The sequence below is a fragment of the Cimex lectularius genome, unplaced genomic scaffold (assembly GCF_000648675.2).
Source record: "Cimex lectularius strain Harlan isolate CLEC.00 unplaced genomic scaffold, Clec_2.1 scaffold59, whole genome shotgun sequence".
NCBI classification, from domain to species: Eukaryota; Metazoa; Arthropoda; class Insecta; order Hemiptera; family Cimicidae; genus Cimex; species Cimex lectularius.
Genome location: NW_019392794.1, coordinates 718,864 through 746,512, shown reverse-complemented (window position 1 = coordinate 746,512; position 27,649 = coordinate 718,864). Strand labels below are relative to the sequence as shown.

The window sequence follows — 27,649 nt, the reverse complement described above, 5'->3', positions numbered from 1 at the left end:
CTTAGAAAAATTAAAGATTCAAGATCTATTATATAAAAATAATCCGATTTAGTTCAACAGGTAATGCATAACAATTTTGACAAAAATGAAAACAAGAAAATGAGAAAAAGAAGATAATTAAGTAATTTAAAAAAAATTATATATACACATATTCATATTATATATTCAAGGAAATAAAAAAAGTTATATTATTTATAAAGGTGGAAAATTTATCACATCTAAATTTAAATTCACACTTATCTAAGCTTAATTACTACATGGGATAAGGCACATTAAATGTAAAAGGTAGTTATTGAGCACATTTTGTTTCCTTAATATAGAGATGCAAAATATCATGTTTTAAACAAGAAATTTCTTTGTGAAACAGTCAAAATTTTAAGATTTGTCTTTATTTTCTCTTGTATTTTTTTAAAATTAATTACTAATTATTTTTAAAAAAACTGTCAAACTGAATTCTCACCGGGGTAAAATGTATGTAATGATACTAATACATTTATAAACTTATAAATAAACTTAACTAAAATAATTACACAAAAAGAGTTGACTATTCCTGACCGGAGCAAGATCGACTGAATGAAGTGTCGCGATGCCTCTGCGGCAGCTGAAAGTGCCAGTCGTCAGATATGGAGCTTTCGGATTGCAGCGACTTGAGCGGTTCTCTCGCCCGCACTCCAATGGTCGTCGGCCTTTTTTTCGGATTCTCGGACAGCATCAAACAGAGGAGTTCATACTGCAGGATTTTATGTTTTATTCAATTAGCTGTCTTTGTGAGTTTATAAATTTAGTTGACAGTTTAAGAGAGTACTCACCTCGTGAGGAAATTTATCATTGAATTTTGATGGGAATTGGAGCTTTCGCACCTGTTCCAACGTCTTCCATCTTTCCATTTCGGTTGTGAAATTTGTCAATAGCTCAAACAAAATTACCCCGAGAGAGTAGATGTCAACTTTGTAATCGTACTGCTGTCCAGATACCTAAAAAATAAAAGTAATTTTTAATGTAAATTTCTTATAACAATTTTTTTAAAAAATAATTCAAAATTTGTCATGGATAAGCCAATAAACCCATTTTTTAACTGTGATATCTTGAATATGTAAATATTTACAGTTTCACTTCTCAAAGTGGCATAAGGTTAATTGCAAACTTTCAAACTAACTTGTTCTGGTGACATGTAGAGTTGTGTGCCTACTCGTGCAGTATGTTTCTCATTTGACACTTTCCTACCCAAGACAGGGCTCAAAAATTCCTCTCCTTCGTCTGCCATCGCTGTGACCAGGCCGAAATCCCCGACTTTAATTTGGCCATCCAGGGAAAAGAAAATGTTTGAAGGCTGTAATAATAACAACAAAAATTCATTTATGAACAATGTTAAAAGGGAATTTATGATATTGACTACCTTTAGGTCTCGGTGGATTAGCCCTTGAAAATGGACGTACTCTACAGCTTGGACAATTTGATTGAATATCCTCAGCACTTCATTTGTGTCCCGCTGTTGGTTCGCACTGAGCCAGTCCTTCAGCGAGTCCCTACGGCAAAGCTGCATCTGTATGTAAAGGTACTTCTTCCCCTTGCTCTGCATTGGGGAGTTGGTCGAACCGGAGATGTGGAGATCTAATGTTTTAGGCCTCTTCAGATTTGGTTTGTGGTAACTGTTGTCATAACGACTTTCATCATTAAATCGGCTGTTGCTCACATCTTCGCTACAGTCGTTATTGCTGTCCTTTACCTCCTCTTCTTCAAATATCACAGACTCACTCTGATCCTTTTTTGATCTAGGCATATTTAAACTGTAATCAACTAACTGATCAAGAATTAACAGAAAATGTGTGTAAACAATTTTTTTACACGGATATTTTAACTGCAAGGTCATATCAACCCCTAGGGTATCGGTTTTTTTTTTTTTTTTTTTGCGTTATGAACTATGCATATTAGCCAAGTGACAATTCATAGATGTGTGATCAAATTTGGGGGGGTTATTGTGAAAAAAGGGCCAGAGGCGACGGTGGGAATCGAACCCACGACCGCGGCGTGAGAGTCTCTCATGCTAACCACTCGGCTACCGCGGTCCCCTAGGGTATCGGTGTTTTTAGAAAAAGTATGTATGCTGTAATTGTATTTGGGAATTGTATGTTTGCTTTGAATTCAGGGCTACTGAGATTTGAATTCAAATCTTAGGCTCATGAGATACTGGGCATCTAAATGCTACACTTAAAACTGTGTCCAAAAAATTGCTTTTCATGTTTGATGACATACTAGGCATCAAAACGCTCTTCTCCCACCTCAAACATGGGAACCCTGACGTCTAGAAGTTCACTCTTTTCCAGCGTTCACTCAGTATGTCTGCACGCAGTTAATGTACACAGTCAGCGATTTTCAGTTCAGACACTACTATTTGTGTCTAGCGTTTGGATGCCTAGTATATCGTGAGCCTTACAGTGATGAGTAACTCACGAGTACTTTAAACGTAATGACCACCATTGAGTATGTTGTTCAATCTTTATAAAAACTAATTGTTAAAAAAATGTTTATATTTAAAAATGAATGTTCTCTTTAAATTCGAGTAAAGTTGCAAATAAATAAAGATAAGTCATTTAAAATTAGTTCTCACCTTTCAAACACAATGGAAGATCCAGAGGTTGTATATTCCACCTTTCTTTGTTTGTTCACTTTAATAAAAGAATTTTCTATTTTCACATTGCTAGTGTAAAAGCTGGATGCTTTTTCCCAGAGAGACTTTATTATGTTTCTCTTACGGAGTGAGGGGCCATGCTCACTCGTTGGCGTCAGCTGGCTACTCAGATCAACAGCGATTTCATTCATGCTATTGTTGTACTTATGAGCCCATTCCCTGTCCTGTGTTTCCTGCCAGTTGGGCGGCGGGTCCTCGACCCACGAGTTAAAGTATCGTACGATGTTCTGGTGGTCAAGTTTGGCCAGTGCTTTCACTTCTCTTTTCATTCTGTCATGCGACTCCTCTCTGGATGAACATAAAGTAATGCAATGTTTGATATTATATAGAAAAAAAGTTTATCTTATAAGATAAATTGAATAACTGTAAGATTAATTATTTTTTCTTTGTCCTGTACTAGTTTGTGCAATACATCCACTAGCATCTTTGCGATGTTAATTTTACTAGTAACTTATCATGAATGTTTCAAATAATCTTTTTTTTGTTTAGAGAAATATTGTTTGATGCTTTATTCTGACCAGCAACCTTTTACCTTCACCTTTAGTGAACAAAGCTAATGAAGATATCACCGACTTGCTCAATAAATAATAAAACAAAAAAAGAACTAACTTACTTGTTAGAAAGAGGAATTCGTTTAATGGCATAATGGCAATCGTCAATCTTGTTCTTGGCCTCGAAAACTATGCCAAAACCACCTTTCCCAAGGCAGTGGACAGGTTCAAAATCTGTCAAATATCTTGAAACATATTCATGAATTTGGTTCGGCACTACAGTAGTCCCAATACTCTGCACATCCGTGTTTTGCGTCTCTCCTGAGCTCTCTTGTCTTATAACATTCTGCCTGACGTGGAATAAGAAACTGATGAACCTCCTCTGTATGATAATGTTAACTAATATTGCTGTTAAAACACTTGTCAGCATGACTTCTTTCCTGTTAAATGACAAATTTATACAATGTCATCCAATGGAGGTCACATAAGTGACAAATTCGAGTACTTACCACCAGTACCAAAATGATACTATAATGACTTGTACAGGGGTCTCGGTCTCTGTTTCTTTATAAACATCTTCCTCGATGAACGTTTCAGCATCTTCTGCATCTGGATTCTTGTCCAGCTCCAGTGTAATATTTACTTTTTCTTCTGAATTGCACAACATATTGTTTGCATCTTCTTTTTTGTATGCCGGCCCATAAAGGAAAAAACCATGACCTGAAAATTATAATGATTATATGCCATAATTATTTTAAAAAAAAGAAAAAGAAAAAAAAGTTTTTGTTATAAATACCGTTTACATATTCAGAAGCGTAAAGCACTGACAGACCTGTGGTTGATGCATGGCTAGTTTCATCTGTTATTTGTAAAATTGGATCTGTCGAGCCTTCTATTCCAAGTACACCAGCTAAAACAAGAAAATTTGGCTATCGATACTGTACTCAGCTAATCAGAAACTATTTTAAATGTCACAATACCATAAATCGGTTTCCAAGGTATGCTAGGAAGATTTTCATCCCCAATCATGAGTTGGTTTAGTTTGTTGATATTTTCAAGTATTTTATTCTGCAGAAGAACACTTTCTTGGATGTACAGCTAAAAAGACGTAGCTTGCATGAAAGAAATGCTTTAGGCTGCTTTCATACTGGAAATGACTACATCTGATTTATGAATTTCAGTATATGCCCAACTTGGGGAATATCATGAGCCTTCTCTGATTGGAACCGACTGAAACATTTGTATACATCTGTTTGGTTTTGTCCTGGGACTCGATCCCAGCAAGTTGGGATTTTTTGAGTTTTTCACTACCTAAGGCTTCGCTTTTAAGAAAAATAGAATTTTTATTACAGTGAAGTTTATATAATTTTGTATTTTTTTAACTTATAAAACTCAATATAAATTATTTATATTTTTTATATATATTTATTCTTAAAAAAATAAACAAAAAATGTTCTTTACAGTCCATGCATCCCTGGCTTAGAGGACCCATTCACAATAAAAATCTTAACTATATATTTTAGATCTGTGCTTCTCACAAATACACTCAATATTTCTGACAGATGGAGTCGTTTCAGTGTGTAAGCTAATTTTTAAATATTGCCAATTTTCTTAAATATTTGATAGTAATTTGTACTTTACCTGCTTGTTGTGCATTCCGACATAAAGGACAGGTGATTCTGGAATGTAGAACTTGCTCTCAGGCTTTTGAGTTCCCCCAAACAAATCGACTTTTTGTACAAGCCCTTTACTTATATGCCAAGCATTTACAACTGGAAACTCAAACTAAACCCAAAAAAATGCATAACATAATAAATTTTAAATGTCAAATTACTTAAAATAAATTACTCACTTTGTGCTTCCACATGACAATGCCAGGCTTGGATTTGCTCATAGCACAAATCAGCCCTTCAGGGACGATGACCTTAAAGAAAAAGTCGTCCGTCTTCGATTCGGATTTGTCACTGTTGTGGCAATTAGACGAAGACGACAGCTTGAGCTCGTGCTGACCTACGCTAAAGTTCCACCTTTCGACACCTGATTTTGGTTCGATTGCTCTCACAGTCTGAGTCTGCCTCTGGACGAGTACCACATCAGCAGGCTTGTTGGTGCCGTTTGGATGATCACATTTTGCCATCGAACATTCATACATGACATTACCCGTTTTGGCATCTATACCATAAGTTCTACTTTCAATGCCACCTAATAAAAAATAAATAAATGAAATAATAATAAATCAAAAAATTATTAAACAAGAAAAATCAATCATCAAAATGGCCTACCTGATATGATTAAATCATCAGAGTATCGGAAAGAAGATTTGAGAAGATTGTCAGCTGTTATTGGCACGGCTTCAATACTCTTGCCATCCATTTTGTAAAGTCCTCCGCTTAATGATGGAATCATCCTCACCCACTGGCCATTATTTGTTAACTAAAAATTAATTGTTATTTAACAATTTACACATATTACTGTGGCTTTTAAGTTAAATGTTGTCTTAAATGCAGTGTCTTTAATATTTGTAATATAAAAAACACCAATTCAGGTAACAACAAACAGCTGTTACCGGGGCGTTGGTGGCCACAAGGTTTAGTCGTTGACACGGCGCTCATCACTGTAAGGTAAAGGTCCCGGGTTCAAATCCAGCATACTGACAAATGGGCTTAAAAATTATTATTAAGTTAAGGCTTATTATTAAGGCTATTATTAAGTTCTCTTCCCTAGTATTTCTCAAAATGTCTTATTAGGTAAATAAATACACATATTATTCCATTTAAGTTTAAAATTGACCAAATTATTTATTTCAAATAATTATTCTTTTTATGTAAGGTCTTGGTTGAGATGAAAAAGTTAGTGTCACAAGTGGGATTCAAACCCACGACCTTCGGCTCAATATGGCACTGTTCTTGCGCTATCGTGACTTCGACCTACTTGGACACCAACTCCCCATCTAAACCTACTTAATTAATATAATAAGTAAAATAAGTAATCACTTCACTAACAGCTCACCGCGGCCATTTTCATTAGTTGCTGAGAAATGAATCCTGATTAAACAACATTTGAAAAATGGCAAAGAGGTAAAAATGCAGAAGGTTGTAGGTTGAGATGGGGAGTTGGTGTCCGAGTCGATCAAAGTCATGACAGCTCAAGTGGTTAGAGCATAAGTGTACTGAGCCAAAGATCGTGGGTTTGAATCCTGCTTGTGACACCAACTCCCCCATCTCAACCTACAACCTTTCGAATTTTCCCTCTTTTTGCCATTTTCCAAATGTCTCAATTTTTCAAAGGATTTGATTCTCAGCGACTTATGAATTGGCCATGGGAAGCTGGTGTCTAAAAAAAAGTGATACTTTTTTACTTATTGAATATTAATCCATTTATGTTCATTGGTCTAATTGACCAAATTACTTATTTCAATTAATTATTCTTTTTATGTAAGATCTTTTTCTTTTCGGTTGTTTAGGAAAGATCAAAGTCACAATAGCTCAAGTGGTTAGAGCAGAGGCGTATTGAGCTGAAGGTCGTGGGTTTGAATCCCGCTTGTGACGCTAACTTTTTCATCTCAACCAAGACCATAAAAAGAATAATTAATTGAAATACACATATTGTTAAGATTTTCATTCAATCAATCTACTCATGAGTTCTCAAGTCTCACAAGGGAGGAGGGCTTTTCAATCTCGCTGATCAATCTTTCCAATGGTAGAATGAATCAATCAAAGAAACCCCACATATGTCGGGGCTGAATGAAATCAATGCAAATACTGAATGCCAGGCGGTTTCCAAATTGACTTTTAGAGTCATGTCAATCACTATCTGACTCTGTTTCAAAACTGACAGCTGGTATGCACCGCTATATGTGTAAGCACAATACTACAACTATGGACGACTCACTGATTCAGTTTTTGTCTTGATAAACACTTCGGCCAAAACCGCTGCATGTGTCATTACCCTTGTTGAGCTAAGTTGTTTACTTCAAATTCCATTATTAATTATCAACTGTTGTCAACAAATCTTTTTATACATTTTTTTAGTACAGATTTTTTATAGTCGACAAACAATCATTGTTCTATCAGAGTCTACATTTAAATTTCAAACAAGTAGCTTAGAATTTTTTTATTATCCACTAATGTGATGTTGATATGGCCACTACTGATCCAACTGTTGATATGCCAGTATTAGATAAAGATCTCAATCTACATACTCGTATCAAATGATATCAAAGATATTATGTCAATGTACTATTTAAATAAAAAACACAGGCTTGCTGAAATAATCCTGTCAGCTTAACAACTCCTGTTGAAATATTTATCACAAAGAATGCTGCTATGAAAGGATTTAGAACAAGGAAAAGAATATTCACGAAAATTATAAAATTCATATTAAAGAATATATGGAATTAAAAACTGTGTTTTACAGGCATGTAAATTATAGACAAAAATAAACATGCAAACATATGCATCTTTGTAAAACATGAAATAAAATAAAGTCTAAATGTTGAAGCATCCAATATTTTTTGCAGATTAGAATTGTAATTTTTAATAAACGAACAAAACGTAACAAGAATTCATAGATGTGCTCAGTGTTGAAATGTGTTAAATGGAAAAAAAATCAATATAGTGTTGCATAAACAACTAGCAACTGACCTAGAACCAGCGAGCAAGGCATAAAACCAGGCTCAAACATCTGAGAACATATCAGCAAAAAATATGCATAGAAAAAAATTGATAAATTAAATTATTGTTATTATAAATTACAAAATATGATGGGAAATAAGTCAGACTGAAAAATCATATATGATGGTTGGCAATCAGCTTATATAAAAAAATTATGAAAAAAGTAATTATTTATTCTATCTAAAGGAATGTTTTAATGGCAAAATATATAAAAGCTAGTTATTTTTTTCGTCGGTCCTGTTGGATTCTTTTTTGTTAGAAATACAATGGCAAATATAAACACTGATCTCTTTTCCTCCCTGGCTGATTCCTCAACTAGCAATTAAGAAAACTGGATAAAAAAGATTTGTTCCCTTATTATGTTTTTTCCTTTAGGATAAGGAAGATTGTTTAGGGATATATAACAAGGATATATAACAAGGATGTAAACATACATATGCAAATTTTAAAATTGACAATTAATCAAAATAAAGAAGCAGATATTAATTTTAGTGCAACTTATTTATACTTCCACTATTTATATATTTATATATGTATATATTTTACTTCCCTATAGTTTTATCATTTGGGCAAGTTATGAAAACATGATTTACACAAAATAACAACTGTTAAATAGTCCCCCCCCCCGTGCTAATAAAATGAATTTAAAAACACTTATTAGTTTAATAATTTGTACCATTATAATTGAACAAAACATTCAATTGAATTTGTATCTGGTAATAAAAAAAAATCATTTATGAATTTTCTCTCTTATTTACTGATTAACGTCATTCTTGTGTCAATAATGATGCAACAGTTACTAATGGCATAATTCATCAAACGCAGTAGGGAAATAAAAACATCATGATTTATTGTTCCCTATTTTTCAAGTTGTTTTAAGTATATCTAAATAAAAAAAAATTTAGTTTTAATAATTCCAAAGGCAAATCTGCATTCAAACCGAGAATTTGAGAAATATGATAATGCCCGGTACAATGGATGTCTTAACAGAATTTCAGTCTCGTGACTACCAATTCAGAAGGAATCAAATATCTAAAGCTTTTAAACAAAGTTAAATCAACCAATATTAAAAAAATTCAGATTCAACAAGAATAGATTAACCCTAATAAAATAACATTATAACAATCAAAATGGTTATTAACAATCCTTCAAGAGGGCATCGGTGGCCGCAATGGTTTAGGTGTTGACACGGCGCTTATCACTGTAAGGTAAAGGTCCCGGGTTCGATTCCAGTGGTCGAATTCGACAAATGGGCTTTTTTTCAAAAACATCGGCACCCTGAGGGTTTATACGACCTCTACTGTTCGAACCCTCGTTAAAAAAAAAAAATCAAGACAGTGTAAACTGTAATATAACGATTGTGAGGTTTATTTATTAATAAATTGAAGACTTATTGAGGACAGGGGGGGGGGGTAATAAATATGCAGTTTGGTCAGTTCTGATTATTACAGCCTGCTTATCCTTCCTGTTTTGGTCTAGTTGCATTTAGGCATTTTGTCATATGTAATCACTTAAGAATGTCAAGGAAAGAAAGATCATAATGATAAAAAAATTACCAATAAAACACAAAGATTCTTTAGTACAATTAAAGCTAGTTTTCATTATAGCTATCAAGTGATAGTTTTTTAAATTGTGTTTTACGCAAGTAAACATATCAAAAATAATTAAACTTTTGACAAAGCATTTTAGAATATAAATAAACTTTTAATTATTAATAACTGACCTACCAATCCTTTCAACCTATGTGGATGTTAACACAATGTTACGTACGAACCCGAATCCCATTCTAACCGCCACTAATATTCAGAAACACCTCATGCTCATCAAAGAATGGTGCAGAAAGTATTGCTCCAGACTATATGCCAACAAGGAATTACTGACATCCTCACAAGTCAATTACTGAAGACTGTACCTAGACGGAATCAACACACTAGAATGAAGCAATAAGAACTGAACGGAAAAATCAGGACAATTAAATTAATAAGACTGCTAGGACCAAAATTAAACATGACTAACCGAATAAGATTTACAAAACTAATTAATTAAAATAATTCAACCTATTTAGACATACAGAGCAGAATTGTTGGGTAACGTGGTGCCTTCAAATACCCAACCCATCCAAATTTTCCAGTCAAGTCTTTAGACAAATTATCTAAATCTTCCTACTATTATCTAATCTTACAATCTACAATGGCTTCAACATTCCTTTCGTCCAAGATTTGATTCCCTTCCGTTCAAGCCCTTAGTATTTCCCATCCCCATAATCTTCCTTATCACCTTAAACGACACTGGCCCAGAGACCTACTTGCCCCATAATCCCTCAAGTGCAAGAGGGCCAGGTGGTCCTCAATACATGACCTCCAGGTAGTGATCTAGTGCCAGTAATGTGATGGTGGAAATCAGAAGACCAAATTTATAAGAAGTATTTACGCGAGACAAAAAAAAAAAAAAAGTTTATCTGATCTATGAAGATTCATATTCTTGTTATCAGTTATTAGACATATTGCCATGTCATCAATCAATGCAAATTCATTTTGGATCATAGAAATAGTAAAAACGAGAGGCATAAATATCAAAAAACTTTTTGAGATAATCATGCCAACTAGTACAAATGGTGTATCTTACAGCATTTTGCATATATTTATTCATTATCGAACAATAATTTGATCTAAAATTATCAATCATTTAAAAGTTTGTAAAAAAATGGTGATAATGAACTAATGCAAAAAAGATTTGTTATCAACAAAGGACATGTAAGGTCAATGTTTTGTTTTCATAAAATGTCAATTTTGTATGCGTCCTATATTTTGGAATTTGGTGAAGGGCCTGCTCCCGGAGTTTTGCGCTGAATGTCAATTGCTCACCTCAAGCCTGTGTATGCTGGAGGATAACATAGGGCCTGGCCCAGTTGGTACGCTCCACTCCTTTGATCCACCGTCTTCGAGGTTGAGCGCTGAGACCCTTCCATCGAGGGTGCTCACGAAGACCAGCCTAATAACAGCGGGAATATAGTGAACACTGATCCACAGATAAAATAAAGAAGAAATTGAAATAAAGCCATACTTTTTCAACTCCTTGGACAACTGGTTAGAGCATATTGGAAGCTTTTCCAATTCGTGGTTCTCGTTCTGAAACGACGGCGCAACAACGAATAGGAAAAAACATAAAACGACATCGTACAACCGCAGCATAATTCGTAAATATGTCCTGTACCGAGTCCAAGCAGGTATTTGCCAGTTATACCCGGACTGGGTGTTTGTTTCCGACTAGGACAACTCGTTTCGGTTAAAGCATCTTATCAAATGGCATGCACTTAGTTTTGAATAAATCGCAACTCCTTATTTTCATGGTAAAAACAACAAACTCTCCTTGTTGATAAACGAACATACACCATGAACGTACAAGTTCCAACTCGTTCTTGCAGTTGTACGAACACTGACTCAGACTTTAAAACACGATTCAACCCATGTTTCGATTTATTCGATTTCAAAGCGATATACAACTTTCAAAGTAAACAGAACCTTTTAGTTTTTGTTAAACAACAAAAAATAAAAATAATTTAAATTATTTATTAAAACTAAACTCGTAAAGTTAAAAGAAAAAACATATTTTTTCCGTTTTCCTTTAATGTATTGTAAAAGATCGATCCTTCACTGACACTCTCGACTTCTCGATTATCTCAGATGAAAAACAATTTCGATTTGAAAGTTTGCGCGAGAAAGGTCAGATGATTTTATTAATAATACAATCCCCATTATTCTTATTATTCATTAAATAATTTGATCACGGTCTTCGTTACGATTAGAAAATTCATTGGAATTTCAGTAATTAATACAGTCGTATTTTTCATACTGTCAGATTCTTTTTGTCTTTACTTACAAATATTTTATTATGTCCAGTACAACTGCCTGTTTGTTAATTTTTTTTAAAATTTATGTATATATAAAAAAAGAGTTTCTTCGAGTTAAAACATCCCTATCGAGGCCAATGCTCGTTTTTACAGATGGGTCAAGAAAAGAAAATGGTACCAGTGCAGCATTTGTAGAGACCAATTGTACCTACATGTTCTCACTTCCCAAGCACTGTAGCAACTACATCTACACTACAGAGCTAACAGCAATTAACAAATGTCTGAATTTTTTATTTAAATGGTTTATTTGGGTTTAATGTAGAATACAATTCTCTCCTCCACTGCGACCTAAACAAGTGTATAGTGGAACCCTTAGAGCATACAGCTAGCTATTCCTTGGAAAGTGCACTATTCTTTATAAAATTGAGCACTTTCCTTGGCGCCTCCTTGGATCTCCTTGGGTATGACAAATGCCCTACTGAAGTGGCTGTACCGTAAACAGGCTAATGCTTTACATTTGTAAAGGATGTGGGCCAATGTCTCTAGTTCCTCCTGATAGAGCCGGCACGTTTTTGTCTCAGCCATGCCCATCTTCTTAGATGTTAGTTCTAACTTTTATCTAAATATGCCGCTGCTCTACCACTTGAGTTACCATGATTTCAATCGCATTTCTTCCCATTTCGACTCCTTGTATATTCCAATTGTAAGCAAATCACGCTTTCATATAGAAACACATTTTATTAACTATTGTACTACATTAGAGGGACTGTGTTCGATTCACAGGTGTGAATCTAGATTAATACTAACTTCACTAGTTTTTGTGGTCCACTTGATCAATTAATAATTATTAACTTTTTAATTATTTTTTAATCAGATATTCTTAATTATATAATTACTTAATTAATTATACACAATGTTTTAGAAATGAAAAATTTGTGTCACAGGTCGGATTCGAACCCATGACTTACAATTGGAATAAATAGGGAGTCGAAATGGGAAGTTTGTGGCATGGGCGATCGAAGTCACAGTAGATCAAGTGGTAGAGCAGCAGCTTATTTAGCTGAATGTCGTGGGTTCGAATCCCACCTGACACAAATTTTTCATTAAAAAAAAAAAATTGTGCATAATTAATTGAGTAAAGATGATAGTTAAAAGGCCAAAGGGTAGGGGCCTATAGTTTTTCTCAAATCCTGCCTGCTGGGAAAAAGGGGTTCTTTCCCCTTCCTTTTGAGATGCTTATAAATCTCTTAGCTTGCCTCTACCTGGAGTATTTGTCCAGTGTTTGAGTTTTTCTTTTTCAACTCCCTTTTTCCAGTTCCAACTCAAACACACACTCTAGAGTATTAAGAAAGCTGAAACGTTGCTAATTCATCACCATCTTCTTTCAACTGTAGAAACTAATTTATCAATTTTATCTTTTTTTAGGCCCCCTAATAATTTTTTCTCATTTGTTTCAATGTCGAACATAGGTGCATACTTGTTGATGTATGTACATATTGTTTGTCTGTATGGAATAGTTATTAGCATGAACAGTGGGCACTCTCAACACGACACGCAAGAATAGCACAATTACACAGAAAGCAAACACTTTGAGCCCTGAAGATGATCTCAATAAAGATTGAAACATTGGCATGATAAAGAAAATGTTTTTCTGAAACCTACATCACACCAGACCGCATCTCACTATCTCTGAATAATCATCGATTAACGGTCACTAATCACCACACATAAAATTTTAACTTTCTGACAGGAGTTTTGAAGTCAAGGTTGATCAAGCATATTCTAATTCCTATGCAGTGCTTAGTGGAGTTCCGTAAGGATCATTCCTAGGTCAAATTCTATTAATCTTTTATATCAGTGATATAAAGGACAAAATTCACAATGAAATCAGTATTTTTGCATTTGATCCAAATCACTTGAATGCTTGAATTGCTAAGATTTCTGACTGGTTGCTACTTTTGGGTGTTAATCAGGCGGAATTAATTAACTTAAGTATTGCTGAGTATTTGAATGAGTTTGGTTTTCTGTACAGGGAAAACTTTATGTAATGATGCATACATTACTGGAAACGAGTTGTATACATCGATCTAGTAAATAATTGAAAATGTTTATTTTAAGAAAGATTTTATATTTAAACTTTAATCATGGTATATTTCATGGTATTGTGTTATTTTTTATGAAAGAAGTTTGTATTATTTAATTTAATTTAATATAATTATTTTTGTATACGTATTTTCTAAATAATCATTTTTATATCTCTAGGTAAATTTATTGTTTTAAATTAAAGAAAATTTTTCAAAGGTATAAGTGTTGAGATTTATCCCCTTAAAATCCCTCTTATTTTGGGGGGAGGGAACCACTGGAACTTTCTTTCCCAATTGAGGTCTTTCCCTGGTATTTAGCTGGGGTACCTCATAGATGGAAGCAGAGCGTGGGTGGTAAAGACTGTTGTTTAACTTACAAACATGATGGTAGTTCTTTGGCCTCTACATCCTTTCAAAAAGACTTTGGGATAACACTATCAAAAGTTTTAAAGCAGTTCATGCATCAAGTTAAATGTACATTTCTGTTAACGCCTGAAATACTTAAAAAAATTGGTTTTAGCTATGTACAACCCATACTAGAGTTTGCAAGTAGTATTTGGAACCCTACTTTCAAAAAGACAAACTAGTCAAAAAATTGAAGCTGTTCTGCTATGTCAACTGACTTAAATTCCTCTTTCACAACTCTTCAAGATTATACAGATTGCAAGATCTCATCGAAACCTATAACATTCTTACAAATAAATATACTCTTCGCTTCAACTTTTCTCACTACATACATCCTCTAAAATTTGTGGCCTTGCATGCAACTTCAAAAACAGTGCTTGCAGAAATTAATTGGATCAACATTCTTCTCAAACTGTGTCGTAGAAAATTGTAATAATCTGCCTTCAAATGTCATTGGCTCAAGATCATTTGTCTTCTATTAAAAATTCCCTAACTCTTTTTTTTTTCTTTATCCATTTAATATTTTTTAATCAGAATTTTATTGTGAAATTTGGTTACCATACTTGTCATTAACATCATATTAATTGTAAATTGTTATTTATCTACAAGGGTTTTACTTGTAAATTAGGTACACTTGTAATTGTACTGTTTGTTTCATAATACATTGAGTGCTTAACATCACTCATTCGTGTAACAATAAATAAAATAGATGACCACATTTTGCAATTATCATGCTGCTTACTCTAGTATGTAGAACTGGTTTTAGTTTTTAATAATGTGCCCTTCAATATTTATTAAACTAAGACGTAAAAGTATTATTCCAATTGACTCCAGGCGTATGAGAATGAAAAGGGAGACACCAAGGCAAGTTGCCTTGACTGGGCCTCCTCAGAATGTTGTTCCTTTTAGTCATCTTTGCTGTTACTTTAGGCATGGAACTACCTACACAGTTAAAATAATTAGACAGTAAACTGATGAGGAATCCTCACACAAGACTAAATTGACAAAAACTAAATAGACTGTTTGTACAACTACAATGAATTATAAGTCCAAAATCAGTCATGACTATACAGAAAAAACTAAAACTGTACAAAACATTACTTCAACCTATCTGGACATATGGTGTGTAGCTGAGGGGTACCACCAAGCAGTCTAATATTCAACCAGATCATTCCAATCAGAAGTTCTTAGAAGAATTCTCTAAACTTCTTACTATCACTCTCTTCATTAAAAATTTCCTTCGTTTAAGAATTGATCTGTTCCTGCTTCCTCAAGTTTCACTTCATCTTTCAATCCATCCTAGCCCTAAGGTTCAAGCCCTCTCGTCTACTTCACATTCCAAGAACCCTCCGTGTCGCATAAAAAGACAGTGGCCCTGAGATCTCTTTGCATTTAATCTTGGCTTCTCATAACACATGTCTTCCAAGAACAGTGCTGACTGTAGTGTTCGTACATGTAAAATTCATGTACAGGATACAAATAAATATTATATTTAAAAAAATTATTTAGCTAGTGGGATATTTAGGGTAGGGTTAGGAGGAGGTGGTGTAATATTTTATTTAAAAAAAACAAAAACAACATACAACTGGATATTTATAATAAATTCTTTTTTCATTCATTTAAATTTTAAAACTTTCAACAATTAATTTTAAAACTGATCACAAATTAGTTACATATTTCAAAAATATACAAAAAGTTTCAAACCATTTCAGTTTATAATTAGTTTTTTTTGTTTATCCATATATAATTTTATTTTAAATTAATAAATGCTCTTATATGAAAATCTAAATGCACATGGAAATCGAGAAGTTAAAGCGAGATGGACAGCAGCATAGGAGGAAACAAAATCCAATTTTTACCCACTGCAGGATCCCAACATAGCATCAAATAAGTACAAGATTTGGAAAGATGAGAATTTCAATCTTCAATCTCTAGTTATTCACAATAACAAACATTTAAATTACACAAATATTATTAACAAAAATAAAGTGATGTTTAAGATACTTTGGAAAATAGTTATAATATTAGGTTAGCGAGACCACATTTTAATTATTAATAATATTTTTTTATCACAAGTTACCACTTAAATGTTTATCATTCACAAGTTATCATATTATGTATTATAAGTAATCTGTTCTATCCCATACACAATTATTATGCAATTAAAATTACATCTAAAGACAAGTTTACATGAAAGATTATTTGAAGGTTTACACTGTTAACTTTTGTACGTTGATTAAATTGATTTTCTAAGAAATTTTTTTTTTGTCTCTATAGTTTTGCTTTGAAAAGGTTGAATTGATTTTATTAAGTGACAGGAGCATCTTGACAAAGTTTTTGAATCAATTATGGGCCAAAGCTTAAATCTGAAAATTTATTCTAAAAAAAGTTTTATTAAATAAAAATAATCAATTGGATTTATTTTTAAATCAGTTGATTTGTTTAAAATTAATAATGTAGATGCCTTGAGAGTTATTGAAACTGAATTTCGGAGTCTACCTGGTTTTGAGCAGAATTAGCTCCGGCCAGATGTAGCTGAGCCTGCAACGAACCATTATTAATATTTATTATCTACTACCAGATTAAATGTTTCAATTACTGACCTTATTCGAGTTTACAAATTGGTATTACACCTACACCTACACCGCCCTCATGGGCGCACATTGATGAGGCGAAAGACCAAGAGTCTGTGTTGGGGTCGTATACCTCGACTGTAGGTAAATTCGACGTGCCGTCGTAGCCCCCGATCGCCCAAAGCTTTCCCATGTTGGCGACCAGGGCGACACGGCTCCTCATGACGTTCATTGATGCAACAAATTTCCATCTGTCAGTCACAGGGTCGTACATTTCCACCGTATGGAGGAACGTGACACCATCATAGCCACCGCATACGTACAGCTTCCCATTTAGAGTCGCCACACCAAGTCTACACCTTTTCGTCATCATCGATGTGACAGATGTCCATTCACAAGTGTGTGGATCATAACGTTCAACCTAAATGAAATAAAACAAGTTTTTTTTGTTTTATAATAAACTTTTACAAGTTTTGGAGATCAACTTTAGTTAAGTTTTAATTTAATAAGGCAATCTCCAGAATATAAAATGAAAATAATAATGTAGACACTTTTATTTGTTATAATCCAATAAAGTACAATTAAATTACTGCTACAAATAAGTACCAGTACAGAAAAATTTCATCTGCTGGAGGTGAATGAAAATATAAACAGTTTTTAAATTAAAAAACCAAAAACAAACCATAAACTGAAAACATTAATAAATAAAATAAGAACAACAATAAAGATAACAAATTGAAATTAAATTGTCCAAACACTAAATATTCATTTTATTGACATAAAAATATCTGTATTGCCATGCATGTCTACAAAATCCTTCAAGTGACGTTGGCTCATAGTTTAACTTGTTAATTATAGGTCTTAGGAAAGGGAACCGCCTTAAAATTAATATAAATAGCTATTAAAAATGGAAATGTTTCTAACCCTACAGAACTGACCTTACTCCTTCAGACTATCACCTGACTAGTCTGGTTAAAAGGAAAATAATACATTGGAATGTTTTCGTCCCAACAGTTTCATTGTGGGCATTGGTCCAGTACAACAAAGTAAGCCTTACGAGACTACATACAGGTGTTGTTCTAGAATGACACAGGTGTCCCTGTAATGCATTGTCTTCAAAAATCCTTTATTTTGGGAGTGGTATTAAAAATCATTGCCATAATGAACGTGTTAAATTTTATTTTTATTATTTTTTTAATGGCCATACGTCTCAAACATATTAACTAGAGAATGGTGTGTATTTGACAATGTATTGTTGGGGAAGTGTACCATAAAAAAAAGGCCAGGGGCAATGGTGGGAATTGAACCCATGACCACAAGAAGGTTGAGCCGATTGACCTGAACAAGTTTTCAATGTATCAATACCCTGCATTGAATTGACTTGAATGATTTAAATATTATTGTAGGTATATTCAAAAATTATTTTAGTTCCAGCAGATTTTTTTGGAACTAAAAGCATTTTTGACTTTACCTTAACAATAATAAACTGTCCCACAATAAAAATGGCGCACTGTGAAATTTTAATTTCTTTTTTAATTTGACAATGTTTCAGTCATATGTTTTGTTTTACTTTTTGATGCTAATAGTGAGACAAAACTGCTTAATTATAATTAATAATTTGATTTAAAATCTTCACAAGGTAAATAATCAACAAGGGCATTTAACCCTTTAAAAATGCCTTTATTCATGCGTCAGTGGCACAAAAAATGATTCAGCGAGCAAATTGCCCATATCATTGCACTCATTGAGGATGGAAGAAATCAGCATTATGCTGCAAGAGTTTTAGATTTGCCTAAAACAACAGTTGTTTCAGTAGTACCAGGAGATTGCAAGGTGTACTCGGAGGCCAGGATCGGGCCAAGAGTCAAAGGACCAGCTGATGATCGATTTATCAGATTTCACTCTGAGATGTCACTTTTCCATTGCTTCTGAAAAGTCTTAAAGAATTCAAACTGTGCAGAATGTGTCCGTTAGCGCTAAAACAGTAAGAAGGAGACTTGTAGAAGTGAGTCTACATCCCACAAGGCCAGCAACGGATCCAGTGCTTACCAGAGACCAACGTCGGAACTGCTTGGAGTTTGCAAGGGACATCAACATTGGGCAGAAACAGTAATGGAGGAATGTTATGTTTTCAGGCAAGTTCCAGTTTTCTCTCTATTCACCAGATGGACGTCTTCGAGTTTATCGAGCTGCTGTAGAGCTCTACAGCCAATGCAACATTGCCGGAAGAGGGTCGTTTGGAGATTGTTTAGTTACGGTGTAGAGTGTAATTTCTTTAAGGTAAAAACGTTTATGTGACAGAAATTCTTGAGGAATATATGGTGCCATTTGCTCCGTTTATTGGTGAACAATTTTTGTTTATGCAAATTAATACAAGACCAACTGTTGCCACCAGTGTTATGCATGCTGGCAACAATTACATCTGAAGGCATATTCCTGATTTGAACTCATTGATTACTTTTGGGATGAACTGAGAGTTACATTAGTTGAGGTTTGGGATGAAATTCCTCAAGAAGTGGTTAAAAGCTCAATTATGAGCACGCTGAGAAGTTTAAAGTGTGTAATAAGAGCAAATTTAATAGTGTAATTCACCCTACTAAAGATGGTTAAGTTTGTTTTATAATGTTCGTACACAAAAGTGATTTTTTCTTTTTTTAATTAATTTTTTTGTTTGTGAGAAAAACTTTTATTTTTTTTTTAACCAAATCTTTTATTAAATACCCGAATTATAAAAAATATCGGTGTTAATAGTACAGCAAAAGCAAGTACATAAAAAAATATTTAAAAAATTCAAAGTGTGCCACTTTTTTTTTTATGGAGCAGTGTATATAATGTGGTTCCATCACAAAGAGGGACACACCTTAAAAGAAATATTAAATGGTTTAAGTTACAACCGCCAAGTCAACACCTGCATGGGGAAAGAAGAAGGGGATAAAAGGCAAAATTAAATTATACTATCTTACTGAATCAAAAATAGACAAGCCATCATGGCCTCCCAGCGCATAGACAAAGCCTTCGAAAGCAATGACACCACCGGCGCTTCTGTGTTTCTGCATTGATGTTATAATCATCCAAGTGTCTGTGTCAGGTTGGTAGCATTCAACTGTGTTTAAGGAGGAAACGCCATCATAACCACCGCACACATAAAGACAGTCATTTAAAGCTGCAGCACCTACAGCACTAAAAACATTATAAAAAATAATAAAATAAATGTTTAAAAAATATTTGATTTTGTTAAAACACAAACAAACCTTCTTTTGCAGTGCATGGGTGAGACTTTACTCCAGATTCTCTTAACTGGATCGAAAACTTCAACAGTTGAAAGCCGCTCTGTGCCATTATAGCCACCGAAGGCGTACAGCCTGTTTTTCAAGACAGCGACTCCCACACGAGATCTGAGCATGCTCATAGCTTCTGCCATCCTCCACCTGCCGACTACAGGGTCAAACACTTCCACTGTTGATACCGAATCACCTTAAAAAAAAAAAAAAAAATTAAATTCAATTAAAACTTTCGATGGACTTAAAATGACTCCTTTTCAGAAAATCAGCGCAAACATTTCTGACTTTCAAGTACCTGATTTGGTAAGGCCTCCGACGGCGAATATGTGCCCCATAATGAAATTGCAACGTCTCGGTCTTGTTTTGAAACTCTGGAGAAGAGGTCGCCTTTCAGGCATCAAATGGTAGTCCCTCGCCTCATCTACGAGGTCCCGGCATTCGTGTGATGTACGGATTAGCTCTTCAGTAGCAACGCTGTCGACCAAATAATGTGGGGCCAACAACGGCAGTCTGACCGAGGCCAAAAGCCTGGGCAGTTCTAACTTTCGGAGTTCGCAGTCTTTTTTCACCCAGCGCATTATCGCTTCAAACACCTGGTGCAATTTGAAAAAGATGTTTAATATATATATATATATATTTTTTTTTTTTTCATTTCATATACAATTTATAATTACCTGCTCTTCAGAAATGACATAAAGTTCGTCTCTTTTCACTATATCAAGTAATTCGTTAATATCTAAAGCCATGTATTCATCCGAGAGTGATACATCATGGAAATACTGCTGTATATATTTGTCAGCAGATTCAACTAGGATAGTGCAGCCAAGGGTGTCAGCAAATTGTCTGATGCCCAGGACGTTATGAGGGTGGAATCTGCAAAGAAAAACAAAAAATCAAACAAACATAAAAATCTTCTTAAAAATTTCAAATGAAAAACAACCTTAAGGTGTTTTACCTCCTTTTCAGAAAATCTGCGCAAGCATTTCTGACTTTCATTAATTGAAGGAAGGATGCACCAACCATGAGGTTTTGAACATTATTTGTGTTTATTGTGACTTTTCCACTATATGCAAAGTTTACTAATGCTTCCAGGGCCCTAGTTGAATTAAAAAAAAAATAAAAAGTTAAAAAAATAAGTTCTAAGTGTTATTGCATTGAGTAAACATACACAGCATCAATGCCATGAATTGTGATGTCTTTCTGTTTGCTTTCAGCCATATCATTCAAAAACATAGCATGGAAATAAGGAATGGATGCTGCCAAAACAAGCCTGTGGCCACTGAACGATAGATCATCAACCTGTAACAATTTTAAATGTAAAATTTTCTAACAGAAGAAAACAGTAAAGTGGGTACATGAAAATGCCTTATTAATTACAATTTATTATTGTAATAAAAACAGGAAACATCGGGGCAGAAAAAAGTTTACCTTAAGGGTGACATCGCACAGTTTGCCTTGTCTGCGTATGTCCTCCATGGCCGAGAACCCCTGGGCAAATATGTCAAACTGCTGGAAAATGACACATTCGACTGAATCTGAAACGGTTCCATTTGTGAGTGCGAGCGATTTCTTCTCCGGGTCGCATCCTGCCTCAAATGTCATACTCCCGGACATTTCAGATGCATCCATCTAAACAAGATTAGCAATAAATCTCTTAAACAAGATTGATATGAAATCCTCATAGAAAATGCGAAAATTTGTTTCAATTAGATTAATGTAGAAATTATTTTTAAAAATATTTCAGGACCAATGCCCCTTTTCAAGGCTAACAAACTAAAACATACAATTATTGATCTAGTTTCAAAATTGAATTGTACCTTGTTGCAGCTCAGAACATGTCGTTTATATTGTTGCTTACATTCTGTCTTATTTGTCAGGATTAAGTGATCCTTAGAGATAATAATCACACAAAATATATTGTTTTTGGTCAATTCATTTTCTGTACAACTAATTTTTAAGTTTGAAAAAATAACTAAGAATTAAATCAACAAATTTAATCAGTAATATTAATAAATAAAACTTAAAAATAAATATTAATAATAAATTAATTAATGTATGATTGTATAAACATTTGGTCTGCAATGGATGGGTGGTTTTTAAATCTAATAGACTGAAGCTTGAATACAAAGGTTTCTTAAAGGTATAAAGAGGTGGGATCCACAATGATTTAGGTGTTGACTCGGTGCTCATCACTGTATGGTAAAGCTAGCAGGACGGTATAAAGATAGCCAAGGCCTGCATGTAATATTATGTATAGCTGGTCTGGAAGTACTAAACGCTTCTCTAATCCGAAGGGGGAAAAAAATCCTAATATGGAAGCTTGGATATGAAGGGATCTCAGGAAACATGCCAGCTGTGCAACTTCCAAATGAAGTTGTAGCCACCAAAAACACAAGCACATTGTAAAGCAAAACTAAACAAGGTAAAAACAAAGAAACTTACATTAGACTCAAATGTCAGTCATAACTTTTTTATTAATGGTCTTATTTTACAATATTAGCAAGAGTATCAAACCCATGACCGTGGGGTCAATGAGCCTTATTTCAGTCAATCTCAACATATGCTATGGACACAACACTATCGTTACTACCTGCAATACCCTGTTATCTCCATGAACCAGAACAGGGGACCCAGTTACTTGCTGCCATGCTCAAGCACGATTCTCATATCAACTGGCATACCTACACGCTCTCTATATAGAATCAAGGAGTTGCACCATTCATTTAGGTGGGGCACATCGAGCAACCTGCATCCATGCACATACATGGGCTTTGGCCCAAAAGTAAGTGTCTGTGTATCAACCTCGCATGGCCCATTCTTAACCAGGTGAGGATGACCCTTCTTCCGAGGGCCACACTGCTCCACAAAATGCTCTTGATATGTGATAGCTTCTCTGCCAATCTGACCTATGTCTTTAACAGAATAATGTGCTTAATTAATTTAATTACTTAATAGTAATTTAAGTTAATAACTTTAACTTTACAGGGGTAACAGAAAAGTACAGAAAGGTGGCCATTATCTGTTCCAACTTGCCTGCACTTGCTACAGGTCGATTGAATTTTCATTTGATCACCGGCAGCCTGTTCAGGCATAACTAACAGGCTGGCTGAATTGTGTATGGGGTCCTTAATGAGGAACTAGGAAAAGTACAGTAAGCCAGAAGACTGCAATACTTGAGGAACATAAAACCCCACTTCCTAGTCTCCAATCATTATCATTGCAAGGAAAAATGATTGAACTTAGGAAAACGCTTACACTCAGTTTATTTTTCTGATCTGAATTTGGCAAACTGACAAATGAACTCAGTGAACATTGTCGTATAGTGCTGGAAAGAAAAAGATGGATGAAGGTAAAAGTCAGCAGAAGTTGGTAATAATCAACGAATTGCTAATTGTTTATTATTAGCAAATTGTTTAATCCACAATGATATCACCGCCTAGTTTTCACTGATGGTTCCAGAATAGAGGAAGGTACATGATGTGCATTCTACGACCCAAAAAATGAGTTTGAGTGTAAATCAAAATAGCAAATGAATGTAGTATACACTTGGCAGAGCTCTATGTATCTATTGCAGTTAGCTACATGGGATCTTTAAAAATTACAAAATGTTTGATAATTACCATTGGTAAAAGCAAAATTCTGAAATTATAACAGCATAACTTTTATGCTTTAGATAATTACATTCTATTTGAAATTTTGCAGTCACTGTCATTCTTGAGCGTTATCTTCTGCTCAATTATGAGTTACAGACCAGTACCAGAGATGCGTTAGAAAATATTTGAAATAGTGTTTTTTATTTTTATTACCGTCTAACAGTCGAACTTCTTGTTCTTCTTCATTTAAGGCTGGATCTCCATTACTTCCATAGATGTATTTGTTTACTTCTAGTCTTTTTTCCAAGAAGGTTCAGACGAGTGATAACGGCTCGATGAATCGACGACGGCTTATCAACCGAATCGATTCGAACGACGTCACCCCGTCGAATATGCGATTACGCGTCGACCCGTCGACTTTCACTTGGAGGGCCTTCGTTTTCTTTCGTCCCACGTCGAAACGATGGCAGACGACTGTGCCAAGAGCACTTTGAAGTCTTTTCCACTCCTGAAGACGAAAGCCGGCCCGAGGGACAAGGACTTGTGGCCTTTACGACTTAAAGAAGAGTACCAGTCGTTAATCCAGGCAAGTCGTTAATACTTTTACCTGTTTTTCCTTTCTGCTTTGTCGGATCGAAGTCGTCTGGGACCTTAGTATCAGTTTAATACCACACTGGATGTAAATTTCGTGAACATGTACCAATAAACATATCAGCTATCGTCGGTTCCTTGATTAATGGCACGGCCTCGTTTTCATATCCCAGGCGAAAAAGTGTGTTATGTAAGTGTCTAATCATTTGTAAATTTAAATGTACAGTTGGTTTTTAAATTTTAATTCAATAATGTTGTGTAGTATAGTTAAAAATTAACCTTCTGGGTGGTTATAGCTGTATTGTGTGTTCCGTTCAATGTTGCCAACGGTTCAGACGTCAAAAGCCCGCTTTTTTCAAAATTCTCGTAACCATTAATTAACTAAAGTGTACAAAAATGAATAGGGATATTGCCAGTTTTGTAGTATTTACTTTACCTAGCATTTTATCTTATTTTTATTATAAATTGCATTAAAATTTATTAGAAATTATGTTTTTTGCTGAAGGAAAATTTAATTAAGGGATTTTGAAAAATTACAAAATAAAAGGTTTTAATTCTATAATTTTGTTTATGATGATTTTTATAACAATTAATATAACGTCGTATATGTGTATAACGTCCTTTGTTAACTAAAACCTCTGCGCACCTGTTGGCATACTGTTAATAAAGTGTAACTAATTTCATAAGGAATTTCACTCCATAGTTGTTGCAGGTCAACTGGCTGCAAAAGGTGCTCCTCGAAAAGCCTTTTCTGCAATGCATCTCACAAGTGCTCAATGGTATTGAGGTCTGGTGACAATGGGGGAAATTCCCAGGCTTTCTAAACATTGATGAACAACTCAGCCTCTATGAAGTCTGGCATTGTCAACCAGAAATCGAAAATTCCTGCCAATGAGATCTCTGGTCTGAGGGATGCAGTCCTTGATAATTTCTTGAATGTAACGGACTGCAGTGAGGTTGCCTTCAACAATATGGAGTTGTCCTCCATTGTAAATCCCAAGCCAGACCATTATACCGCCTCCTCAAAACCACTGAAGGGAGAATGACCTGGGGCATTGTATGCATCCCCAGTTCTTGATAAACTCTTTGGTACCTGCTATATTTATACAGGCAGAAACGCGACTCATCAGTAGGCATGCCAATTGTGTTGTCTTCTAGGTGCTCCCTGCACCATATTCTCCTGAGTTGCTGGTGGTGGGCTGTTGCTGCACATTGTCTTAAAGGAGTATACAATGTGAGGCCAACTTCCCACAAACAATTACAAATCTTCTGTTTTGATAAAGGCCTTGCCAAAACATCTCACACTTCATTTAGGATCTGGGAAATGGTTCTGTCTTCAGCACTGGCAGTATTTTTATCCTCCCTTAGCGTCGTAGTGCGCTGAGATCCACTACCAGGACACCTATTGGCACTTTAGTTTCTTGAATTGGGCTAAAGCCCAGGATACCACACTCTGAGAAATGCTAACTGCCTCTGCAATATCCACTTGCTGGTGACCTCGATGACTCATTTTCACAATAATATTGGGAACTTCTGGTTCACGATTATGTTTTCCTGTGGTTATGAGAATACCATGGATTAGGATCGAGAAAACACAAGAACATGTGTTTGTTTACAAAATGAGTAATCTTCATGTTTACTATTCTTAAGTAAATCCGTTATTAATAATTAGGATTAACATTTGTTTGTTTTTGATTTGTATGCTCTATTTTGTTTTATCCAGTTAACAAGAATATATAAGTTAATTTAATTGAAATTAATGTAATAAAAATAAATTACAAATATCCCTATTAATTTTTGAGCCATTTATTTTCTCATTTATCAAGCCTATTTTAGACTTTATTTTTTATTATCGTTGAACTTTCTGGTGAACAAGATCCTAGTAAATCAATCAGACAATTAATAATAAAAGAAAGTATGGAAGGCCATTATTTTCTTTGAGCTGTAATAAAGTTATCTGAAGGAAACTGCATATGTGGTAACAAGTAACAGTGTTGGCCGGATTGGCAGAGAAGCATCTGACTAAAAGTGACTGATAAAGAATAGGCCATGCGAAGTTGACCCACCCTAATTTTTTTTAGGCCAAAGCCTTTGTGTGTCTGACATATAGAGATAGGTTGCTCATTATCTCACTCATGAAATACTCATGAAGGGTGCCTCTCCTTGGCTATATATATTAAGTGTGTATGACATGCATGTACATACATACACACGCTTATAGAATTGAATCCCCTATTCTGATTGTTGCAGGAAGCAGAGATTTTTATTTTTAGTAGTTGTTTATTAAATGCAACGGTTAAGGCTTTGACACAATGCTCTTAAGGTAAAGGTCCCAGGTTCAAATGCAGGACTGTAGGATACCAATATAATTTCAAATGGTCTTTTTTTCAAAAACATCGGCACCCCGAGAGTTCCTAACTTCGTATGTTAAAAGAGACCCTCTCTTATATGAACCCTTGGGTGCTGGTATTTTTGAAAAAAGAAAAAGATCCAAGGACGGATGAGAACTGCTGCTGGTAATTTATCTTTACACAAAAGCTGGAATTGCCTGCTTGCTGCAGAGTTGACAACAACCCTGAATTTGGATCGACATACATACAATTTTTTTTCAAAATTTTCAAAAATACCAACACCCAAGGGTTCTAAAATGTTGTAGTTGAAATCCCCTCAGATCCTTGGGGATTTAAAAAAAAAAAAAAAATGCAGTAACAGTATTATACTTTGTACCAAATGTATGTAATTCGATTTGAAATTTTTTTTAGCTTTTGCTTTTGTTTTTCAGTATGTGCAGTACAATAAAAAAACCGATAATGATTGGTTTAGACTGGAATCAAATTACGAAGGTACCAAGTGGTTTGGGAAGTGCTGGTTCATTCACAACCTGATCAAATATGAGTTTGACATCGAATTTGATGTATATCACAAATTATATCAGTTAATTTTGCCGAGTCTTTTTACTCATTTGGAATATTAATAGATTCCGGTCACTTACCCGTTGACGGCGCCTGAAATCGCATTGCCTGAATTGGACGGCAAGACTTCGAAAATGTTTAGAGGAGGTAAAATCTGCCTTTCAGACCATTTCAAACCTCTTTGGGGACGTAACGTACCGAAATTTGGCATCGCACACGCCATGGCTCTAGGTGTAAGTGCTTTTGTACGCATAATCTTTTTTTTTATTGTATTTCATTTTTTCCTTTTTTGTAGCTTGGACCTTGGTTGGCTGTGGAAGTGCCAGATTTAATTGAAAAAGGAATTGTCAAGGAAAAATCGCTGGCTTCTTAAATGTTTTATTTTCATATTTATTACTGTTAATAAATTTTGTTATGACATTACTAAATTGTCCTTTTATTGATTCCACATTGTTTTCACTAAGATATACTTCAAATTATTTAAATCTTATAAAACAAGTTGAATAT

At 34.5% G+C, this 27,649-nt stretch overlaps 3 protein-coding genes across 8 annotated transcripts; 1 reads left to right on the top strand and 2 right to left on the bottom strand.

Annotated features, from left to right (window-relative positions):
- Positions 1-460: 460 nt before the first annotated feature.
- LOC106661942 (eukaryotic translation initiation factor 2-alpha kinase) lies at positions 461-11,312 on the bottom strand. The gene is made up of 14 exons (XM_014385710.2): positions 10,917-11,312; positions 10,718-10,844; positions 5,463-5,613; positions 5,033-5,382; positions 4,822-4,965; positions 4,161-4,278; positions 3,977-4,090; positions 3,690-3,900; positions 3,303-3,620; positions 2,609-2,977; positions 1,397-1,772; positions 1,157-1,330; positions 810-974; positions 461-730 (listed from the first exon to the last, which is right to left on the bottom strand). Exons 1-14 carry the CDS (start codon positions 11,042-11,044, stop codon positions 545-547), a joined length of 2,931 nt encoding a protein of 976 aa, XP_014241196.1. The 5' UTR covers positions 11,045-11,312; the 3' UTR covers positions 461-544.
- A 5,338-nt stretch (positions 11,313-16,650) lies between these two features.
- On the bottom strand, positions 16,651-24,198 carry LOC106661816 (kelch-like protein 18). 6 transcript variants are annotated; one of them, XM_014385476.2, is made up of 11 exons: positions 23,853-24,198; positions 22,732-22,958; positions 21,475-21,675; positions 21,215-21,345; positions 21,002-21,142; positions 20,721-20,919; positions 20,342-20,639; positions 20,017-20,239; positions 19,729-19,945; positions 16,796-17,186; positions 16,651-16,733 (listed from the first exon to the last, which is right to left on the bottom strand). In XM_014385476.2, the coding sequence occupies exons 2-10, from the start codon at positions 22,810-22,812 to the stop codon at positions 16,797-16,799; spliced, it is 1,881 nt and encodes a 626-aa protein (XP_014240962.1). In that variant the 5' UTR covers positions 22,813-22,958; positions 23,853-24,198; the 3' UTR covers positions 16,651-16,733; position 16,796. The 6 variants fall into 6 exon arrangements, with proteins under 6 accessions (XP_014240962.1, XP_014240961.1, XP_014240964.1 ...); XM_014385475.2 differs by lacking the exon at positions 23,853-24,198 and adding an exon at positions 23,030-23,153; XM_014385478.2 differs by lacking the exon at positions 22,732-22,958 and having other exon boundaries at positions 23,853-24,186.
- LOC106661818 (ubiquitin-fold modifier-conjugating enzyme 1) lies at positions 24,003-27,570 on the top strand. Its single transcript, XM_014385481.2, has 4 exons — positions 24,003-24,225; positions 27,013-27,144; positions 27,208-27,375; positions 27,438-27,570. The coding sequence occupies exons 1-4, from the start codon at positions 24,103-24,105 to the stop codon at positions 27,513-27,515; spliced, it is 501 nt and encodes a 166-aa protein (XP_014240967.1). The 5' UTR covers positions 24,003-24,102; the 3' UTR covers positions 27,516-27,570.
- Positions 27,571-27,649: the final 79 nt, after the last annotated feature.

What these genes read in the sequence shown, in the direction of transcription:
- LOC106661942 (XM_014385710.2), bottom strand. Translation starts at nt 11,044, where the DNA reads ATGCTGCGGTTGTACGATGTCGTTTTATGTTTTTTCCTATTCGTTGTT. An exon ending in CCAGCATACACAGGCTTGAG is followed by an intron (nt 5,614 to 10,717) that starts GTGAGCAATTGA and finishes ATTAATTTTTAG; the next exon opens with TTAACAAATAATGGCCAGTG. An exon ending in TGATGATTTAATCATATCAG is followed by an intron (nt 5,383 to 5,462) that starts GTAGGCCATTTT and finishes ATTTTTTATTAG; the next exon opens with GTGGCATTGAAAGTAGAACT.
- LOC106661816 (XM_014385475.2), bottom strand. Translation starts at nt 23,138, where the DNA reads ATGCCTGAACAGGCTGCCGGTGATCAAATGAAAATTCAATCGACCTGT. An exon ending in TGTACTTTTCTGTTACCCCT is followed by an intron (nt 22,959 to 23,029) that starts GTAAAGTTAAAG and finishes ATTCTGTTAAAG; the next exon opens with ACATAGGTCAGATTGGCAGA. An exon ending in ATTCATGGCATTGATGCTGT is followed by an intron (nt 21,143 to 21,214) that starts GTATGTTTACTC and finishes TAATTCAACTAG; the next exon opens with GGCCCTGGAAGCATTAGTAA.
- LOC106661818 (XM_014385481.2), top strand. Translation starts at nt 24,103, where the DNA reads ATGGCAGACGACTGTGCCAAGAGCACTTTGAAGTCTTTTCCACTCCTG. An exon ending in AGTACCAGTCGTTAATCCAG is followed by an intron (nt 24,226 to 27,012) that starts GCAAGTCGTTAA and finishes TTTGTTTTTCAG; the next exon opens with TATGTGCAGTACAATAAAAA. An exon ending in AGTTTGACATCGAATTTGAT is followed by an intron (nt 27,145 to 27,207) that starts GTATATCACAAA and finishes GAATATTAATAG; the next exon opens with ATTCCGGTCACTTACCCGTT.